Source organism: Pan paniscus, chromosome 15 (assembly GCF_029289425.2).
Source record: "Pan paniscus chromosome 15, NHGRI_mPanPan1-v2.0_pri, whole genome shotgun sequence".
In the NCBI taxonomy this organism is placed as follows: Eukaryota; Metazoa; Chordata; class Mammalia; order Primates; family Hominidae; genus Pan; species Pan paniscus.
In genome coordinates, this window is record NC_073264.2 from 97,599,841 (window position 1) to 97,622,145 (window position 22,305).

General features: G+C 45.1%; 1 protein-coding gene across 3 annotated transcripts in view; it reads left to right on the forward strand.

The window, feature by feature from the left end:
* AK7 (adenylate kinase 7) overlaps positions 1-22,305 on the forward strand; it is a 99,244-nt gene that overhangs the window by 47,758 nt on the left and 29,181 nt on the right. For all 3 annotated transcript variants that reach the window (XM_034938087.2, XM_034938090.2, XM_063596116.1), the window contains 6 exons: positions 2,877-2,965; positions 6,666-6,756; positions 9,930-10,007; positions 11,545-11,694; positions 16,468-16,596; positions 18,202-18,331. In XM_034938087.2, coding sequence (XP_034793978.1) covers positions 2,877-2,965; positions 6,666-6,756; positions 9,930-10,007; positions 11,545-11,694; positions 16,468-16,596; positions 18,202-18,331 — 667 coding nt within the window. The remainder of the gene's footprint in view (positions 1-2,876; positions 2,966-6,665; positions 6,757-9,929; positions 10,008-11,544; positions 11,695-16,467; positions 16,597-18,201; positions 18,332-22,305) is intronic.

The following is a 22,305-nucleotide window of genomic DNA, read 5'->3' on the forward strand; positions in this document are numbered from 1 at the left end:
AGAGAAATATTTCAAGGAATTTTCTTGTAAAAGGAGGGGGGTACAAAGAAAGAAGGCGGAGTTAAAGGATAAAGTGTAGTCAAGAGAGGTTGGTTGAACTGATTTTTAATTTTTATTTGATTTATTTATTATGTATTTATTTATTTAAAGAAGGAGTCTTACTCTTTCACCCAGGCTGGAGTGCAGTGGTGCAATCTCAACTCACTGCAATCTCCACCTCCTGGGTTCAAGCAATTCTCCTGCCTCAGCCTCCCGAGTAGCTGGGATTACAGGTGTGTGCCACCATGCCCAGCTAATTTTTGTATTTTTGGTAGAGAGAGGGTTTCACCATATTGGCCAGGCTGGTCTTGAACTCCTGACTTCGTGATCCACCCGCCTCAGCCTCCAAAGTGCTGGGATTACAGGCGTGAGCCACCGTGCCCGGCCTCGAACTGATTTTTTTAATACAAGAGATATGACAGTTGCAGAGGAGAAGCTCAAGGAAGCTCTTACTCATTGTCCATTCTCAGCTACTTCTCACCTACCTGCTCACTGAATCTTGGCATTCGCAGGCCTCGGCCCTAGGCCTTTTTTCTTCACCCTCTGCTCTCTCTCCCTTGGTCTGTTTATTCCTATGACTGATACCAATGACTTAAAGTTCAGTCTCCAGCGAGGCTCTCTCTCCTAAGTTCTAGCTCTGTAGGTCCAGCTGCCTACTCAGCACCTCAACTTGGATGTCTTTCCCAAATCCAAACTATACTTACAGTCATCCCCAAACCTGCTCCTCCTCCAAGGCCCCATCTCAGAAAATGGGGTAACCCTCCAACCAGCTACGTGATCAGAATCCAACTCCTCCCTCCTTACTGCAAACCAAAAAGTTTCTGAGACAGGTCTCAATCAATTTAGAAGTTTATTGTGCCAAGGTTAAGGATGCATGCCCAGGAGACAGGCCTGTGCCTTTCTCCAAAGATGACTTTGAGTGCTTCAATATTTAAAGGGAAAAGGGTAGATATTAGAGAAAGAGGAAGAAATTTTTTAAAGATGTGGGTAAGCCAGGCATGGTGGCTGATGCCTATAATCCCAGTAAAGCACTTTCAGAGGCCAGTGTGAGTGGATGGCTTGAACCCAGGAGTTTGAGACCAGCCTGGGCAACATGGTGAAACCCTGCGTCTGCAAAAAATAAATAAAAGGTGTGGGTAGATAAGAGGCAAGCGGGCACATTCTTTTGAGTCTTTGATCAGCTGTTCGACATGAGGGAAGGGTAGAGGAATAGTCACTTATGCATTTATCTAGCTCAGCGAATCTGCATTTTTACGTAAGATAAAATAGACATAGGGCCGAGGAAGCAATCAGATAGGCATTTGTGTCAGGTGAGCCTAGGGATGACTTTGAGTTCTGTCCTTGTCCTGTACCTGTGAAGATAAGCTGTCAATTTACATTGTCAGGGTGAAATTCAACAGAACTGTTTTCGGGTAAAGCTCTTGGGGCCTACAGATAATTTCATAGTGGGCAAATTGTGAGGAAGGTATGAGGCCAGGCATGGTGGTTCACGCCAGTAATCCCAGCATATTGGGAGGCTGAGGCGGGTAGATCACCTGAGGTCAGGAGTTCGAGACCAGCCTGGCCAACATGGTGAAATCCCATCTCTATTAAAAATACAAAAATTAGCCAGGTGTGGTGGCACATGCTTGTGATCCCAACTATTCGGGAGGCTGAGGCAGGAGAATCGCTTAAACCTGGGAGGCAGAGGTTGCAGTGAGCTGAGATCCTGCCACTGCACTCCAGCCTGGGTGACACAGCAAGATTCCGTCTCAAAAAAAAAAAAGAAAAGAAAACAAAATAAAATCTTTGAATGAGAGACAGGTTTGCTTTATGTAGTTCCTAGCTTGACTTTTCCCTTTGGCTTAGTGATTTTGGGGTCCCAAGGTTTATTTTCCTTTCACATTACCCATCACAAAATTCCCAGTTACTACAGTCAGCCTCCTCAATGTCTCCCTTCTCTCCATCCCCACTCCCTGCACTTCCCACCTCCAGGCTAAGCTACCCTATTTCGCCTGCACACCTGCCATCACCCCTCTGTCCCCATCGGACTCTCCTTCCCGCCACTTCTCCACAAGGCAACAAAAGCAAGCCTGCTGGTGTCACATCACTGCTTAGAACCCTTCAATACTTTCTCAAAGTCCAAAATATCTTACAAGACCCAGTGGTCTACTGTGACCCCCACCCCTACCTCTTTCACTCTTAACAACAATTCAAAATAATCTAATATGTGACACTTAAACAGTACTCATCATGTCTGTTTGGTTACTGAAATACTTAATGAGAAGAAAAGACGAGGATTTAGACTCTGAGGATCGGGGTTCCAGTCCAAGCTCTCACCAGTGTATCCTCCTGCATGCTACTTATCCGCTAAGCATTTCACCCCTGTACTGATGGTACTTATTTCCCCTCACCTCATCCCTACTGGTGGGGGTAATTTTAAATTTTAATTTGTCTTTTTGTGAGAATTAAGACATCATGCATGTGAAAACATTTCTTCTCTATGTGAATGCCATGCGTATAGCTACTAAATACGGCTGAGAGGTTGTAGATTTCTTGAAAAGTATTTCAGTCCCAGGGCTACACATTATTTCTCTTGGCAGAATTTGATTCAGTCCCAGGGCTACACATTATTTCTCTTGGCAGAATTTGATTCAGTCCCAGGGCTACACACTATTTCTCTTGGCAGAATTTGATCCTAAATCTCATCAGGGCTGATTTATAAAACACCCCCTAGAGGAAATTACTTAAGCAGATAGCTAGGCCTTTCGGTTGCCTCTGACTGTAGACTTATGTGTGAGCTGTAATAGCCATCCACATATAACTGGGGGACATGATTTTGCTTTTCTTCCTTTCAGATGGCTTGGTTGGGCGAGATTCCTGCATTACCAGTTTTTGGCGATGGAACAAATGTAATTCCAACAATCCACGTTCTTGATCTAGCAGGGTAAGCATTCGCCCAGAGACGTGACCTTCACAGAATTGGTTAATGTGTTTGTTTGTAGCCTAATACTTTTTGAGCATTTGCCCAGTGCTAAGACCCTTACATGGATTATTGTGTTCATTCTTCATAACAACCCTATGCAGAAGGTACCGTCTTCTCCATTTTGCATCTAATGAAATAGTGCCCACTGTTCAAAAGTTCTACATTTCTGGTGACAAGTTCAGGTTCATCTCTTAGAAACTATCGGCAGAATAGCAATGCCCTCCAATTTTGGAAAAGAAAGAACTTGGTGTGTACATTCTGAGGACATAGTTTCTTATTCCTTTATCCCAGATGAGATTAATATGTCCAACCCGTCAACTTAAATTCTAGAATTCAAATGGAAAACTATAAACCTGAAGCTTTTTCCTTCTTCGACAGTTGTAGGTAAAGTTGACATATATTTTTTATACTCACAGAGCATCTAAACCCTGTATTCAGACAGATCCAGAAACCCTTCTCCTCCTTTGAAGACCCTGACTTAAACGTGAGGTCAATGAGTTGGTTCACTGTGTTTGTGGTTCATCAGCTCCAGCTTCCGGGGACTTCATTCTGTCACCCCTGTGGCACATCCCCAGAAAGGAGCAATTTCTGCACTTCCCTGAGGTTCTGGTTTTCAGATTCCCACTCTTTCTCTCATCCACTGGCCACTAGTAAATTAGTCACAATCTCAGATAAATTTCTAGACTTACTGGGAAATGAAGGAAGTTTAAACTTCAGGGCCACACCCCTGAGCAGATCCCTTTCCAAGACCCTGAACCTAATTTTTATTATTTTTCTTAAAGAAGGATCCTATGAGTCAGGGATATCCAATCTTTTGGCTTCCCTGGGCCACACTGGAAGATTTGTCTTGGGCCACACATAAAATACACTAACACTAACGATAGCTGATGAGCTTTAAAAATAATAACAAAAAAACTCATAATTTTTTTTTTTTTGAGATGGAGTCTCACTCTGTTGCCCAGGCTGGAGTGCAGTGGCACAATCTCGGTTCACCGCAAGCTCTACCTCCTGGGTTCATGCCATTCTCCTGCCTCAGCCTCCCAGGTAGCTGGGACTACAGGCACCCGCCACAATGCCTGGCTAATTTTTTGTATTTTTTTAGTAGAGATGGGGTTTCACCGTGTTAGCCAGGATGGTCTCGATCTCCTGACCTCATGATCCACCCGCCTCAGCCTCCCAAAGTGCTGGGATTACAGGCGTGAGCCACTGCGCCCGGCCCAAAAACTCATAATGTTTTAAGAAAGTTTACAAAGTGTGTTGGGCCACATTCAAAGCCATCCTGGGCCTCACGCAGCCCACAGGCCCTGGTTTGACAAGCTTGCGGTAAATGGGCTAAGCTTCAGGCACTACAAAACCCTGGATCTGCTCCATCCCTGGGGATGGAGGGGCTGAAACATACCCATTTTTTTCTGCAGAGATTTTACATTATGACATTACTGGGTTTCAAAGATACAGAAGAGTCTTTTACATTATTAATATAACTTACTTGGCATTAATCCTTAACATATTACTTCCAAACATAAATTAGAGGGTGAAATTATTGCCGTTACAGAAGGACTTAGGGCCTGTTAAAAACAAGTTATAGGAGGCCATTGTTTTGGAGTAAGTTCTTGTACTAGGCCCCAACAGACCAGACTGAAAATCAAAATGGAGTCACCCATGCTAAAGTTCCAGTCACCAAACTGAAACTAAGCTGTTACCTGACCTTTCGAGAAAGCCAAAGAGCAACAACAGCTAATTTCCCAAACAAGCCAGTTTCAGTCTTCAATAGGCATGATAATAAAGCTCTCTGTGTTTTAATCCTTATGGCAAAAAGTAGCCTAAAGTAACCTGGTACTAACCTATCGGTTATCTTTCCTTTTTTTTTTTTTCCTTTTGAGATGGAGTCTCGCTCTGTCACCCAGGCTGGAGTGCGGTGCCACAACCTTGGCTCACTGCAACCTCCGCCTCCTGGGTTCAAGCGATTCTCCTGCCTCAGCCTCCCGAGTAGCTGGGACTACAGGCGCCGGCCACCACGCCTGGCTATTTTTTGTATTTTTAGTAGAGACAGGGTTTCACCATGTTGGTCAGGCTGGTCTCGAACTCCTGATCTCAGGTGATCCATCCGCCTCAGCCTTCCAAAGTGCTGGGATTACAGGCGTGATCCACCACGCCCAGCCCCATTAGTTGTCTTTATGTTGTTCTCCTTGTCCCTGTCTTACAAGGAAACTAACTTTGAAATGACCAATGTGCTTTTTGTTCTTTGTTTCTGCTTTCTGCAGCCCTTTCTGCCTATCAAACTACCCGCCTCTGCTCATTTCACTGACACACTTGTTCTATTTTATGGAATGAAATGTTGCCTGATTCTAGAATCACAAATAAAGTCCATTGAAATCTTTAACTAGATTTGTTATAATTTTGTCTTTTGACAGACCCTTTTAAGTAGCATTTTTTCCCCAGAGGTTTCTTTGAAGATTGTCAAATATTTAACAGAGGAAAAAGCAAAAAGCTGAAATGTTCTGAGAAATGGATAGAAAATAGTCTAGGTGCAGTGGCTCATGCCTGTAATCCCAACACTGTGGGAGGCCAAGGTGGGAGGTTCGCCTGAGCCGAGGAGTTTGGGACCAGGCTGGACAACATAGTGAAACCCTGTCTCTACAAAAAATACAAAAATTAGTCGGGTTTGGTGGCTCGTGCCTGCAGTCCCAGCTACCCGGGAGGTGGAGGCGGGAGGATCACTTGACCCTGGGAGGTTGAGGCTGCAGTGAACCGTGATTACACCACTGCCTGCCAGCCTGGGCAACAGAGTGAGACTCTAAATAAATAAATAAATGAATGAATAAATAAATAAATACAGAAAAAAAGAAATGAATACAAAATAAATGTGAACTGCACATTTGGAAGCGTGCATCCGATTTATTTTCATTTTATTGAAAGGAAGCTAAGATGGAGGTAGAATTGACAAGCCATCGTGATAGACATCTATTCACTGTTGTTTCTCTCTGGAATTGTTTAATTTTTGTTCCAATCCCTGCTCTGCCTCTCACTAGCTGTGTGAATTTGGGGAAGTTACTTATGGGGATAGGAGCAGCACCTACATGCTAGGGCTGTGAAAATTCAGTGGGATCACACCTGTGCCACCCTCAGCACAGAAGCAAGCGCTGGGAAACCTTGGCAACTCGGATAGGAAAGCAGGCTCAGGCACTGTTGCTACGTGACTTCCTTAAAGAGCCACAGCTTGTCTAAATCTGTGTCTTACTTTGTAAAATACCTCCCTAAAGCACTGTTGTGAGGCTCACACGAGCCCCTAGATGGGGAGGGCTTCATAAACTGGGGTCCTGCTGGGGGCGGGTCCTGCTGGGGGCAGTTCCCTTTGTTGGGAGACAGGGCAGTATGCTAGAAAGAAGACAGGTCCAGAACCAGATGCATCTGACCTCAAAAGCTGGCTCTTCCACTTTCGCAATAGCTCTTCAGCCTGAGAAATGTCACCGAACCCTTTAGCATCTTCCTCATGTGGAGAATGCAGATAACCATCCCAACCCTAACCTTATTGAAAATGGAGATAACTTATCAAAGCACCAAACCCCACGCCCAGCCATGGGGGTGGTGGTCAGTGAATTCTAGTTTACTGCATCTCTTTCGCTTTTTCCCTTTGATGATTATTTTACCTGTGGGTCTGCAGAGTGATACAAAACGTCATAGATCACGTGCCAAAGCCTCACTACCTGGTTGCTGTGGATGAGTCTGTTCATACCCTGGAAGACATAGTCAAGGTACAGTGGTTTCATCCCATACTTTGATGACATATCGTAAATAGTTTTGCTGGCTGGGCGCGGTGGCTCATGCCTGTAATCCTAGCATTTTGGGAGTCCGAGGCGGGTGGATCACCTGAGGTCAGGAGCTCAAGACCAGCCTGACCAACATGATGAAACCCCATCTCTACTAAAATACAAAAATTAGCCGGGCATAACGGCGGGTGCCTGTAATCTCAGCTACTCGGGAGGCTGAGACAGGAGAATCGCTTGAACCCAGGAGACGGTGGTTGCAGTGAGCCAAGATTGTGCCACTGCACTCCAGCCTGGGCGGCTGAACAAGACTCCATCTCCAAAAAATAAAAAATAAAAAATTAAAATAAAAATAAATTAAAAAGTTTTGCCCCCAATCAGTTGTGCTAACAAAACTGGGACTCCTAAGAAGAATATCCGTAAAACCCAAACTCACTATCTGCGTTTGCAGTATATACTTTAAGGTTACTACCAAAATAGCCTTTCTCTTTTATATGTACAGAGGGAAATAAGAAAGACTGCTGTAGGGCTCAGGTTAAGAAGATGGCGATCATTGCACCCCAGACACACACGCAGATGACACACCAGAATACGAAAATCCGCCAATAGGCACTTGCCCCAAAGTATTGATATGATCAGGTTCACCAACCTACTGGCCAATTCCAGGAGTTCTATTTTTAATATTATTTATTTGTTTATTTATTTTTTTGATATAGAGTCTCGCTCTTTCGCCCAGGCTGGAGTGCCGTGGTGTGATCATAGCTCACTGCACCCTTGACATCCTGGGCTCAAGAGAGCCTCCTGCCTCAGTTTTCCAAGTAGCTGGGAACACAGGCGTGCACCACCGTACCTGGCTAATTTTCATTCTTTTTCTTTTTTTGTCAAGATGAGGTCTCACCATGTCACCAGGCTGGTCTGAAACTCCTGAGCTCAAATGATCCTCCCGCCTCTGCCTCCCAAAGTGCTGGGATTACAGGGGTAAGCCACAGTGCCTGGCTAAGTTTGTTTTTAATGTTTTAGAGACAGGGTCTTGCTCTGTCACCCAGGCTGGAATGCAGTGGTGTGATCTTAGCTCACTGCAACCTCAAACTCCTGGGCTCAAGTGATCCTGCCACCTCGGCCTCTGAAAGTGCTAGGATTAGAGGTCTGAGCCATTGTGCCCAGCTTCAGGAGTCTAGTTCTGGGACAGCTTCCTCTTCCAGTCCAGGCTGCTCTGGCTAAAGCAGCTACCATGCGGCCCAGCTAGTGCAGCCTTCTCCTGCCCTTCTCCTGGCTACTCCCTATTCATTTTTAAGATTCAGCTCAAGCCTGGGCAACATGGTGAAACCCCATCTCTACCAAAAAAAAATATACAGAAATAAGCCGGGCATGGTGGTGTGCCTGTAGTCCCAGATACTCAGGAGGCTGAGGTGGGAGGATCACTTGAGCCCAGGAGGCAGAGGTTGCAGTGAGCCAAGATTGTGTCATTGCACACAAGCCTGGGTGACAGAGCGAGACCCTGTCAAAAAAAAAAAAAAAAAAAAAAGAAAAAAAATTCAGTTCATCTATCTTCCTGTGCACTCTCCCTGCCTCATTCCCACCTCCTGCACGCGACAGGTGTCTCTCTTCATCCCAGGTTGTTTTAGTCTGTTTGAACTGCTACAACAAAATACCATAAACCGAGTAGCTTATAAACAATAGACATTTATTGTTCACAGTTCCAGAGGCTGGGAAGTGCAAGATCAAGGCAGATTCAGCCAGTCATGGTGGCTCACACCTGTGATTCCAGCACTTTAAGTTCAGGTGGAAGAATCACCTCAGGCCAGGAGTCCAAGACCAGCATTGGGCATAGTGAGACTCCCTCTCTATAAAAAATTTTAAAAATTAGCCAGGCTTGGTGGTGCACATCTATAGTTCCATGTACTTGAGAGGCTAAGGTGCGAGGATTGCTTGAACCCAGGAATTCAAGGCTGCAGTGAGCTATAATTGCACCACTGCACTGCAGCCTGGGCAATAGAACAAGACCCTATCTCTAAAAAAAAAAAAAAAATTACGGCATGGCCGGGTGTGGTAACCCACACCTGTAATCTCAGCACTTTGGGAGGCCCAGGCAGGCAGATCCCTTGAGGTCAGGGGTTTGAGACCAGCCTGGCCATCATGGTGAAAACCCTTCTCTACTAAAAATACAAAAATTAGCCAGGCGCGGTGATGCACGCCTATAATGCCAGCTACTCAGGAGGCTGAGGCAGGAGAATTGCTTGAACCTGGGAGGCAGAGGTTGCAGTGAGCTGAGATCGTGCCACTGCACTCCAGCCTGAGTAACAGAGCAAGACCCTGTCTCAAAAACAAACAAACAAAAAAATTGTGGGGAAAAAAAAAAGGCAGATTCGGTGCCTGACGAGGGCCTGCTTTTTGGCTTTATAGATGTCACCTTCTCCGTGCGTCCTCACATGGTGGAGGGGTTAAGGCACTCTCTGGGATCCTTTTATAAGACACTAATCTCATTCTTGAGGGCTCTACCCTCAAGACCCACTTTCCTAAAGGCCCCAGCTCCTACTACCATCAGCTTAAGGGTGAAGATCTCAACATGTAAATTCTGTGGGACACAGACATTCAGACTACAGCACAGAATCCCCTTTGCTGAGCTGCAAACACTCCACATGATAAATATCTGTGTACAGTTCTGTCTCTCTTTTCACACTGGGAGCTCTTGAGGGCAGATCCTGGGTCACACTCATCGTTATCTCCACTACTTGGCACTAATGCTATTTAAAAAAATTCAATTATGTTCACATTCATTTGAGGTGTTTGTTTGTTTGTTTGTTTGCTTTTGAGATGGAGTCTCGCTCTATCGCCCAGGCTGGAGTGCAGTGGTGTGATCTCAACTCGCTGCAACCTCTGTCTCTCAGGTTCAAGCAATTCTCGTGTCTCAGCCTCCTGAGTAGCTGGGACTACATGCACACGCCACCACGCCTGGCTAACTTTTGTATTTTTCGTAGAGACGGGGTTTCACCATGTCGGCCAGGTTGGTCTCAAACTCCTGATTACAGGTGATCCGCCCACCTTGGCCTCCCAAAGTGCTGGGATTACAGGCGTGAGCCACTGCGCCTGGCCCATTTGAGTTTTATATAAAGTAAAACCTTCCAGGTAAACCAACTAATATTTCGATTTTCCTCTAACAGTGTATCAGTAAAAATACCGGCCCTGGGAAAATCCAGAAAATACCCAGAGAAAATGCATACCTAACCAAGGACTTAACGGTTAGTATATGCGGTGTTTTTTTTTTTTTTAACTATCTTTCTCAATAATATGGAGTATTGTTATTTTTTTAATATCAGATAGGTTTTGGCTAAATAACATTGATCTGTGAGGGATTTGGAGTCAGAAGGCCTGGGTTCCAATGCCATCTTCATCTCCTACCACACCACCAGATGTTCTACCCTAAGACAACTTACTCTTGTCTTCAGTTGTCTTTCCTGAAAAACCCCCAGAGGTCCTGGTCAGAAAATGTATTTGGGCCGGGCGCGGTGATTCACACCTATAATCCCAGCACTTTGGGAGGCCGAGGCAGGTGGACCACCTGAGGTCAGGAGTTTGAGACCAGCATGACCAACAGGGTGAAACCCTGTCTCTACTAAAAATACAAAATTAGCTGGGCATGGTGACACATGCCTGTAATCCCAGTTACTTGGGAGGCTGAGACAGGAGAATCGCTTGAACCCGGGAGGCAGAGGTTGCGGTCAGCCTAGATCACGTCATTGCACTCCAGCCTGGGCAACAAGAGAGACACTCCATCTCAAAATAAAAAAAATTAAAAAAAAAAAAAAGAAACAAAACAAAATGTATTTGGAAGCTATTTGATACGTAAAATGCCATTCGAACACTGGGAATTATTTTCTTTGGCCTCTTTCTAAAATTCAAAGCAGGCTGAGATTCCAATTCCATCACAACAAAAAAAAAAATTGGGTTTTTTGCAGTGTGCTTTTCAAGCTTGCATTAGAATGCAATTCTTTTTAAGAATAAATTGCAAATAAATTGCATCTAAACACTGCACTGGAATATGTTTCTGAAAGGACTGATATTATTGGTTTCCTTGAGGAGCAGAACTGGGTGGGTGATGGTCAAAGGTCAGAGGGAATATTTTTCTCTTTTTTTTTTTTTTTTTTTTTGAGACGGAGTCTCACTCTGTCGTCCAGGCTGGAGTGCAGTGGCACGATCTCGGCTCACTGCAAGTTCCACCTCCCGGGTTCACGCCATTCTCCTGCCTCAGCCTCCCAAGCAGCTGGGACTACGGGCGCCCGCCACCACGCCCGGCTAATTTTTTGTATTTTTAGTAGAGACGAGGTTTCACCGTGTTAGCCAGGATGATCTTGACCACCTGACCTTGTGATCTGCCAGCCTTGGTCTCCCAAAGTGCTGGGATTACAGGCATGAGCCACGGCACTCGGTGGGAATATTTTCCTCTACACCTTTTGTTCTTTTGGATTTTGAACCATGAAACTGCAGTATTCAAAAAGTAGACACAATTAAAATTTTTAAAAAAGAAAATTTGGATTTCCAGTATCTTCCTACTTGTTCAGCCAGAAGGTGGCCCGCCATCAGAGTAGACATGGAGACTGTTTAGAAGTAACATAGTATCACACAGGTACTCTGTAAATACTCAGTGCTGGATTAATTGACTTCCACGTTTAGTGAATGTATATTGTTTTTCTTTAATAACTGTAGTGATTTTGGTCTGTTATGACAGTCAGAATTAAACAAAAAAAGACAAATCTCTAATTGTCCTCTATCTTTCAGCAAGATTGTCTTGACCATTTACTGGTCAACTTAAGAATGGAAGCGCTCTTTGTGAAGGAGAATTTTAATATTCGATGGGCTGCCCAAACAGGATTTGTGGAAAATATCAACACTATCCTCAAGGAGTACAAGCAAAGCAGAGGATTGATGGTAACTATCACCGTTTCCCACTGAAACTTCTGATTCAAGCAAAATGAATCAAACTTCTAGTGTGATGATGCCAATGGAAGTATTTGCTTTTTCAGACGTTCAAATTTCTAATTTCAAGTTTTTCAAATTTGACAAATTTGTCCAGGTCTAACAAATTTACATGTATATCAAATTAATACCTGTGAACCAAACATGAACAGTTTTAAATATTAGATAATAATGTATGCAAATTTATCTAATTTAATAATTAGATAATATCTAATAATGTATGCAAAATTATCTAATTTAAACATTAGATAATAATGTATGCAAATTGCACGTGATAGCAAGCTCAAGAGTGATGTCGCAGTGTTGTCCATATAAAGAAGAATATTAAATAGGTAAAAATATCAACTGCCTTACTGGCTGGCTTGTTTCAGTCCTGGGTATACATGTGGGAGGTACAAGAAGCCTGATTACTACTTTGATCTCTTTCTAAGTGGTCAGAGGACTCACTGGTCATTTTAATTATCACAACTTTTCAAGGTAGATACGCTTTTTAAAAAAAGTAATTAATTGAAATGGACAAATAGATTATATACATGTATCCTGTACAACATAAAGTTTTGAAATATGTAGACATTGTGGAATGGCTAAATCGAGCTAATTAACATCCGTGTTAACTCACATACTTATCATTTTTTATGGTGAAAGGTGGATATTCTTATCTATATAGTATAGATGAGGAAACAAAGGCTCAAAGAGATGAAGCAACCTTTTTTTTTTTTATTGAGACAGAGTCTCACTCTGTTGCCCAGGCTGGAGTGCAGCAGTGTGATCTCGGCTCACAGCAACCTTTGCCTCCTGGGTTCAAGTGATTCTCGTGCCTCAGCCTCCTGAGTAGTACCTGAGATTACAGGTGTGCACCATCACACCTGGTTAATTTTTGTAATTTTAGTACAGACGGGGTTTCACCATGTGGACCAGGCTGGTTTCAAACTCCTGGCCTCAAGCGATCCGCCTGCGTTGGTCTCCCAAAGTGCTGGGATTACATGCTTGAGCCACCGTGCCTGGCTGCATCAACTTTTTCTTTTTCTTTCTTTCTTTCTTTTCTTTTTTTTTTTTTTTTGAGACAGAGTCTTGCTCCATAGCCCAGGCTGGAGGGCAGTGGCATGATCTCGGCTCACTGCAACCTCTGCCTCCCGGGTTCAAGTGATCCTCCTGCCTCAGCCTCCTGAGTAGGTAGCAACTTTTTCAAGGTCACACAGCTAGTCAGAGATTCAAACTAGGTAGGATGCAGACTTAACTAGAATGTCCGCATCTAACTGCAGGGCCGCCACACCTGCCTCTCTGAAATCAGATCAATGAAGCACCTGCGTAGAGCTTTGGATTTATCCCAGGGAAACATTCTAAAGACAAAAGTAGGTCATACATGAGAAAGTGTTTTGAAAACTGTAAAATGGTGTATGTGAGTAACAGGTGTCATCATAACCATAATTATCACTGTTGGAGGGAATGCTCCACATAAGCAAGCATAGTGTCACCATCATATCCTTAGAACCGTATTCTCTTGGGAAAAAAAACATGTCTAGTTAAGAATAAGCAAAACATGTACCACTTAGCAAAAGAAATAATGATCTCTTTAAGCATCTAAGATCCTCATGGTGGCTGTACTGGGAGGTTATCCTGAGATATACACCAACCCAACCTCAGAGGTTAGACTAATGTCCTCTCTAGGTCAACTGTAACAACAACACACAGAGTAGAAATATGACAAGACACTTTGAAGAGACCGTATGGTTCCTGACGAGCAAGACTGGACAAGAATATGATAGAAGGAATAGTATATCTAAAAACTAAATAGGGTATGTCTGTCCCTAGGGGCAGTTAGCCACAGGAAACACTACCAAGGCCAGTGTAGCCCCAGAGGTGTCACTCAGTGACATCCCCAAAAGATGGAGTCTCAAGCCATGCACTTGCGTGATCGCAGTTCCTTTAGCAAGGAAAAGTCATTGCTGCTTCAGAGACAGATGCATCAAGCCACCTTGACCCATTGCTTCCAGTCAGTTCATCCTACTCCCCTTGTTCTGATCAAAGCTCATCAAGCAGCCTTATAAGACTTGGCTCCCAGTGTCCATCTGCTTGAAGGGAGTAAATATACCAAATATGTGGACTTGGAGTATTTGATTCAGTGGCAGTCATACTTCTCATTGTAAATAAATGAATAGATTGGCATCCTGGTTTTACACCTGGATAAAGTGAGCCCATGCCAGGAGAAAGGACCCACCCTTGGTCCGTGGACAAATGAGACACCTGAACTTGCTCAGTTGACAGCCGGTTCTCAGGCCTTGGTGAATGCACTGCACCTCTCCAGGGGCCCAGCCCTGCTCGTCAGGACTCAGTTCCGGAACTGCTTTCCTTCACACCTGCCTCCTTCCACTGCCTGCCATCATCCCTATCTGACGGGGCCACACTCCTCACCAGAACCATCCATCCTCCCTATCCGATGGGACCACACGCGCCAGAGCCATCCATCATCCCTATCCGATGGGACAGCGCTGCTAGCCAGAACCATCCTGTGTGCTGCCTACTTCCTTCACTGTCTTGGTTTCCTCACCTGTCAAATGGTAGTAATGATATTAACCAACTTGGTGGATGAAATTATATAATCTGTAAGCATACAGACACTCTACCAATGCAAATCCTTTTCATGAGCGCAATTCTAAAATTTACCTTGCAAAATATGGGCCCTCAGTTTCACAACTATTTGGACCATTTTGAAATAAATAACTATATGTTACTGATATTTTGACCTCTGTTAGAAATGAATATTTACTCATTGATTATGAACACCATAGGGCTTCTTTAGCATTCAATCAAGTTTATCAGCAGGAGAAATGGTGTTTTTTTTTTAAATGAGTATGTTTTTAAAAATTAGAATAAATTTTTTAAAAATTGAGACAGGGTGTTGCTTTGTTGCCCAGGTTGGAGTGCAGTGGTAGGACCGTGACTCACTGCAGCCTAGACCCTCCTGGGCTTAAGCACTCCTCCTGCCTCAGCCTGGGCCACCAAGTAGCTGGGACCACAGGCACATGTGACTATACCCAGCCAATATTAAAAAAAAATTTTTTTTTTTTTTGTAGAGACGGGGATCTCACTATATTGCTGAAGCTGGCCTCGTTTTTTGTAGAGAGGGGGACCTCACTATATTGCTCAGGCTCGCCTCAAACTCCTGGGCTCCAGGGATCCTCCCACCTCAGCCTCCTAAACTGCTGGGATTACAGGCATGAGCCACGATGCCTGGCCTAAAAATTAGAATAAATTAACTGTGTTAAAAATAATTGGCCAGGTGCGATGGCTCACACCTGTAATCCTACCACTTTGGGAGGTCGAGGCGGGTGGATCACCTGAGGTCAGGAGTTCGAGACCAGCCTGGCTAACATGGTGAAACCCCATTTCTATTAAAAATACCAAAAAATTAGCTGGGTGTGGTGGCGTGCGCCTGTAATCCCAGGTGCTCAGGAGGCTAAGGCAGGAGAATCGCTTGAACCCAGGAGGCAGAGGTTGCAGTGAGCCGAGATCACGCCATTGCACTCCAGCTTGGGCAACAAGAGTGAAACTCTGTCTCAAAATAGTAACAATAATAATAGTAATTAAAGACCAAGCCAGGTGCAGTGGCTCACACCTGTTATCCCAACACTTCGGGAGGCTGAGGCAGGAGGATTGCTTGAGTGCAGGAGTTTGGGACCAGCCTGAACCACACAGTGAGATCTCATCTCTACAGAAAGTATAAAAATCAGACGAACATGGTGGAGTGCATCTGTAGTCCCAGATACTTGTGAGGCTGAGCTGGGAGGATGGTTTGAGCCCAGGAGTTCGAGGCTGCAGTGATCTGTGATTGCACCACTACACTCCAGCCTGGGCAACAGTGGGAGCACCTATCTCAATACAAAACAAAACAAAACAAAACAAATAATTAAAGGCCAAATTCAGTACAGAAATAGTATTCAGGCAGTAAATTAGGCCCTTTGCACACCGAACCAGAAATTCTTTGCTTTGTTACTGTTCCAAAGGTAGCACAATGCCCTGTACTGTGCACTGTCTTGTGAAACTGGCAGTGTGTAATTCCTGAGCACTTACTGTTTAGTGATCTGAGTTGTTCCTGATACATCTTCTTATGTGGCCCTATCCACCAGCCCCAGATCAGCCCATGTAGTTGGTGCCTATTGAATACCTACTGAATGAATGGACATGAACCAGAACATGAACTGTCTGACCAGGGGGCAGATGCTTTCGGGATGATGTGGCAGTCACCCTGGTGATGGTGGTGGGGGTAGAGGCATGACTCTGGAGTCTCCACAGAAGAGTGAGAGTTAGCCTGCAGGGTCCAGAGACTTTATTTTCAAAAGGCACTCCCAGCCAGGCGTGGTGGCTCACGCCTGTAATCCCAGCACTTTGGGAAGCTGAGGTGGGTAGATCACTTGAGACCAGGAGTTTGAGACCAGCCTGGCCAACATGGAGAAAACCCGTCTCTACAAAAAATACAAAAATTAGCTGGGCATGGTGGTGCGCACATGTAGTCTCAGCTACTCGGGAGGCTGAGGCAGAGAATCGCTTGAACCTGGGAGGTGGAGGTTGCAGTAAGCGAGATCATGCCACGGCACTACAGCCCGAGCAACAGAGTGAGACTCTGTCTCAAAAAAAAAAAAGCACTCCCCTGAAATAAAAAACCACTCTGTCTAGCTACAGATCATTCAGAGCTTGCTGTATGTTCCTTACTCTCTCCTCTTTCAGCCAATCAAGATCTGCATTCTTGGTCCCCCTGCTGTGGGAAAATCCAGTATTGCTGAAGAATTGGCCAAGTACTACAAACTGCATCACATCCAACTGAAGGATGTCATTTCTGAAGCCATAGCAAAACTGGTAACACTTTAAACTATTTTCCTGGGCATTTTAATTAATTACTGTATTGTTCTTAGGGTATAAAGGTGTATATTATTCGAATTAGCCAGCTGGATGCAGTTTAGATGATCCCAATTTTGTTGGCAACATCCAAGGCGTCCTAATCAGTAGCCAGGGGGAACATCTGGCTTCTCTTCCCCCTCAGGCCTGAGCAGAGTGTTGACCTTGGCCACACTGGCGTCAGAGAGCTTCTTCACAGCCTGTTGGATGTGGCACTTGCTGGCTTTGGCACCCGCAATGAACACAAGTGTGTGTTTGTGTCCTCTTCTTCGTGGCCAACTCAGGGGTCAGGGGAAGTTAGTTGATGATGGCAGAGTGGTCATGCTGGTCTCTCCTGAGGACATTCTTGGGAGGATGTCTGGGCTGCCCCCGGAGCCACAGTGTCCTGGGACACCAGAAGGTGGATGACGTATGGATCTTCTTTTCTCTGTGGCTGTGGACACCTTTCAGCACTGCCTTCTTGGCCTTCAAAGGTTTTGCTTTGGCTTCGGGAAAGAAAGGAGCTTCCTTCTTTACCTTCAGAGCCATCTTGTAAAATGGCTTTTTTTTTTTTTTTTTTTTTTAGATGGAGTCTTGCTTTGTCACCCAGGCTGGAGTGCAGTGGCACGATTTTGGCTCACTGCAACCTTCACCTCCTGGGTTCAAGCAGTTCTCCTGCCTCAGCCTCCCAAGTAGCTAGGATTACAGGTGTGTGCCACCATGCCCGGCTAATTTTTGTATTTTTAGTAGAGACGGGGTTTCACCATGTTGGCCAGGCTGGTCTTGAACTCCTGAGCTCAGGTGATCCGCCCGCCTTGGCCTCCCAAAGTGCTGGGATTACAAGTGTGAGCCACCGTGCCCAGCCTGAAATGGCTTTTAACTACTTTATTGGGAATTTTAACATTTTAGAAATGCTTTTTTTAGTTTTATAATAAACAAGCAACTAATTTTGTATGTCAGTAAACAGGAGATTTGTTATTTTAATTGGATGTTCTTGTTGCCCCCAGTTACGAAAACACAACACTCTACAGGGCTGTCCTCTGAGACAGAAGCAGCTTCCGTGGGTTGCCCTTGAAATTTAGTCTGCCTCCAGCTGTGGTTCGAAGTATAGCTTGTGTTCTCTCTGTTGCCTGGAACGCTTGTAGGTGTTTTATTAGTGTTGTATGTTTCTCAGGGTATTATCAAACTTTATTTATAAACTGCTTTGTATCATTTTATTGGAAATGGCAGATACTGAGGTAGCTTTAATAAATGATTATTAAAAGTCTTGATTTCTGCAACATGTGGTTCCTTCAAGTAAGATACAACCCAATACCTTAGAATAACACATTAGAAAAATGTTGACTCAAGCAGTTCTGGCATTAGCACAAAAATATACTATTCTCTTAAATATGCTATAAGAAAAACCTCAAGGATCTCATGTGTCTTTGTGGATATGCGCATCCTGCAAAATTTTGCATGACAGCTGTCATGGGGTACATGTCCTATTTGGATCCCAAGCTTTATCCAGGATCACCTGCCAGCTGATTTGTGAGTAGCAAATGAATGTGGGGCATCATCCAATGTGAATATCCCTGTGGTATGCAGGAGGCGATTGTTGCCCCTAACAATGTAGGGGAAGGAGACGAAGAAGTCGAAGAGGAAGAGGAGGAGGAGAATGTGGAAGATGCACAGGAGCTCCTAGATGGCATCAAGGAGAGCATGGAGCAGAATGCAGGTAACACACACCCAGCAGAGAGCCACGCTGCTCTTGTGAACAGTGGCTATTTTTAAAAATCTGGTTATAAAAGACTGTTTAAAAAAAAAAAAAGACTGAACTACAGGCGGGCGCCATGGCTCATGCCTGTAATCCCAGCACTTTGGGAGTCTGAGGTGGGAGGATCACTTGAGGCCAGGAGTTTGAGACCAGCCTGAGCAGCATGGCGAAACCCCATCTCTACAAAAAAATACAAAAATTAGCTAGGCATGGCCAGGCACAGTGGCTCATGCCTGTAATCCCAGCACTTTGGGAGGCCAAGGCGGGTGGATCACCTGAGGTCATGAGTTTGAGACCAGCCTAGCCAACATGGTGAACCCCATCTCTACTAAAAATACAAAAAATTAGCCAGGTGTGGTGCCACACACCTGTAGTCCCAGCTACTCAGGAGGCCGAGGCAGGACAATTGCTTGAACCTGGGAGGCGGAGGTTGCAGTGAGCCAAGTTCATGCCATTGCACTCCAGCCTGGGCAACAAGAGTGAAACTCTGTCCCAAAAAAAAAAAAAAAAAAATTAGCTGAGCATCGTGGCATGTGCCTATAGTCCCAGCTATTTGGAGGTTGAGGCAGGAGGATCACTTGAGCCCGGGAGATTGAAGCTGTAGTAAGCCATGATCATGCCCTTGCACTCCAGCCTCGGTGACAGAGTAAGATCCTGTCTCAACAACAACAACAACAACAACAACAACAAAAGGTGAAGTACAGAAATTATAACAAAAAAAATTCCTCCATAATCTCATTGTTAACATTTTGGTGATGATCTGTTGGTAGGATGGGGAAGAACTTCCTAAGTTAAAAAGAAAAAAATCAGCTGCACACGGTGGCTCATACCCGTAATCCCAGCACTTTGGGAAGCCAAGTTGGGTGGATCACCTGAGGTCAGGAGTTTGAGACCAGCTTGGCCAACATGGTGAAAACCTGTCTCTATTAAAACTACAAAAATTAGCTGGGCGTGGTGGCACGTGCCTGTAATCCCAGCTACTCGGGAAGGTGAGGCAGGAGAATCGCTTGAACCTGGGAGGTGGAGGCTGCAGTGAGCCGAGATCGTGCCACTGCACTCCAGTCTGAGTGACAGAGCAAGACTCCATCTCAAAAAAAAGAAAAAAAAATCACACATATGTTCATAAATCACTGGAACCCAGGAGGCAGAGGTTGCAGTGAGCCAAGATCACACCACTGCACTCCAACCAATCAGTTGGTTGTCCTTTTAATTGGACAAACCAAGAAAAAATATTGCCACTGATATGATAAATTAATATCCTTAATATATAAAATGTTCAGGCAAATTGATAAGAGAGTTATGAAATCCTTAATAGAAAAAAATGGATGAGGCCGGGCGCGGTGGCTCATGCCTGTAATCCCTTTGTAATCCCTTTGTAATCCCAGCATTTCGTGATCCAGGAGGGTGGATCACGAGGTCAGGAGTTCAAGACCAGCCTGGCCAAGATGATGAAACCCATCTCTACTAAAACTACAAAAATTAGCCAGGCACGGTGGTAGGTGCCTGTAATCCTAGCTACTCGGAAGGCTGAGGCAGGAGAATCGCTTGAACCTGGGTGGCAGAGGTTGCAGTGAGCTGAGATCGCGCCACTGTACTCTAGCCTGGGCAACAGAGAAAGACTCCCTCTCATAAAAAAAAGAAAGAAAAGAAAAAAATGGATTAATGAAATGGGGCAATACGTAATACAGGAAGACGTATAAATAAATGGAAAATTCTTCTTACTCAGTGATTCATTGTAGCCAGTTTGTTGAACAAAGTAATCACAGTAAGGTGTCGCTTTAAACTCAAACTGGATTCATTCTTTCCCTTGGATAGAATTTCAGGCTGGTTCCATTGCAACTCTTAGATAGTGAGTAGCCCCTTTGTTTATTCATGCTTTAGGAAGTCTGTTTCAATCAAATAATTACAAACTGGGTTTTGAACTGAGAGGTCTCTAAGGGATCTTGCTACCTGCAGGAAAGCAGTCAGTAGCAGTTATTAGAAAAATAAAGCCATTTCATCATGTTTACACTTGGACAGTTGAGATCCTCCATCATCTGGTTATTGTAGTATCGCCTTCGGACTCATCTAATGCAGTTTCTCCCCTTGCCGTCTTCTCAGCCACCTTTATTTTCTCTCCTCTTCCTTCCTCCTCCCTTCTTGCTGGCGGCCATTTCTGATCCTCCAGGGATCAAGGACAGGGGAGAGGGACAGAGAAGGATGTGGCCAACTCGGATGTAAGTTGGCATTGGGTGACAGACGGCATGCTTGCTGCTCCTTTGTCATCTCTCAGGGGCTCTTGAGATTCTCCTACTGAGAACTGCCCACTGCACCGCTGGGGCATGGCTCTTGACTGCCTCCATGGCCATCACTGGTCTTCTGGTACTCCACCCCTTTGCCACAGAGGTTGTCCTCTTCCCAGCTACTCACCTCCACCTGGGTTGGAGACCTAGTTTCCCTCTCCTAACTTCATCCCATTCCCTACCAGGTGTCCATGTCACCCATGTTCCACTCAGGGAGCACGCGACTGTCCGGGGCTATTTGCCATTGGCCAGCTTAAGGAGGGTTCACTCTGGTCCCTGGTCCTGGTTCCTTATGTTTGTCACTGCCTGCTTCCATGGAGGTCTCTAGTCCCCCGACCCTTTCCCTGAAGGCCAGGTTAGCCCTGAACCTCTCTCCTCCTCCCCTCCACCAGATCAACCTAGTTTTCTGGGATGGAGGAGGTGGTTTTGCATGCAAACACCAAGTGTCCGCTGAAACCAGCCCATCATCTGAGTCTTGGTTTCTGCTTCATTGTGAGCTGCACCAGAAGGAAATGGCATCTAGAATTCCAGAGAGATTTCCCAGAGGGCAAAGGAGTGCCCAGATGAATGCTTGGGGATGTAACATCGCCTCTGCCTTCCCATAAGACATTTGGGGAGCACTATGTTGGTTTTAGAGAGTCTAGAAGAGTGGAGTTGGGCACAGTGGCTCATGCTATATTCCCAGCACTTTGAGAGGTCAACGTGGGAAGATTGCTTGAGGTCAGCCTCGGCAACATAGCAAGACCCCCCATGTCTACAAAAAAAAGTCTAGCAGAGTTCTGATGCTTACCTTTTGGGTGAGATGGAAAAAAACAAGATAAGACATTCCATTGTGAGGACATCTGTGGAAGGAAATCTGTCAAGGTCACATTGAGGGGTGTGGGACTGGGAGTTTTAGGAAGCCACAGTGTACATGGCCATGTGTAAGTAAAGCTTACAGCTGGGGTGTAAGGCTAGAAACGGGGTGCCAGGAGCAAGGAACTATGCCATCCCCTAAGGAGAGACAAGAATGTCTAATAATCAGGCTAACAGGACTCAGCAAACATTGAACTTTATTTATTTATTTATTTATTTATTTATTTATTTTTGAGAATGAGTCTCACTCTGTCACCCAGGCTGTAGTGCAGTGGTGTGATCTCGGCTCACTGCAAGCTCTGCCTCCTGGCTTCAAGCAATTCTCAGCCTCCTGAGTAGCTGGGATTACAGGCACACACCACCATGGCCAGCTAATTTTTTGTATTTTTAGTAGAGACGGGGTTTCGCCATGTTGGCCAGGCTGGTCTCAAACCCCTGGTCTCAAGTGATCTGCCTGCCTTGGCCTCTGAAATTGCTGGGACTACAGGCGTGAGCCACTGTGCTTGGCCAAGCATTATTTATTGACAAAGACTTATATAATTGGCCTTTGCAAGGGCCCAGAAATCTTATCCAAGGCTTAACCTAACAGTTAAGTACCAACTGAGCTCTTTTCACGCTTGGGGAGGTGACCACACAGAACAAGAATTGGAGCAGAGATAGTGCCCAGCGGAGAACACTCACTGAGGCCCCCAGGCTCCAGAGGGCCTGTCCTCGCACTCTGTTCTTCCCCCAGGTGTGAGAGGCCAAACAGGTTCAGCAGCCTCTGTCAAGAGAGATTAAGAGGGGCCCTGGGAGGGG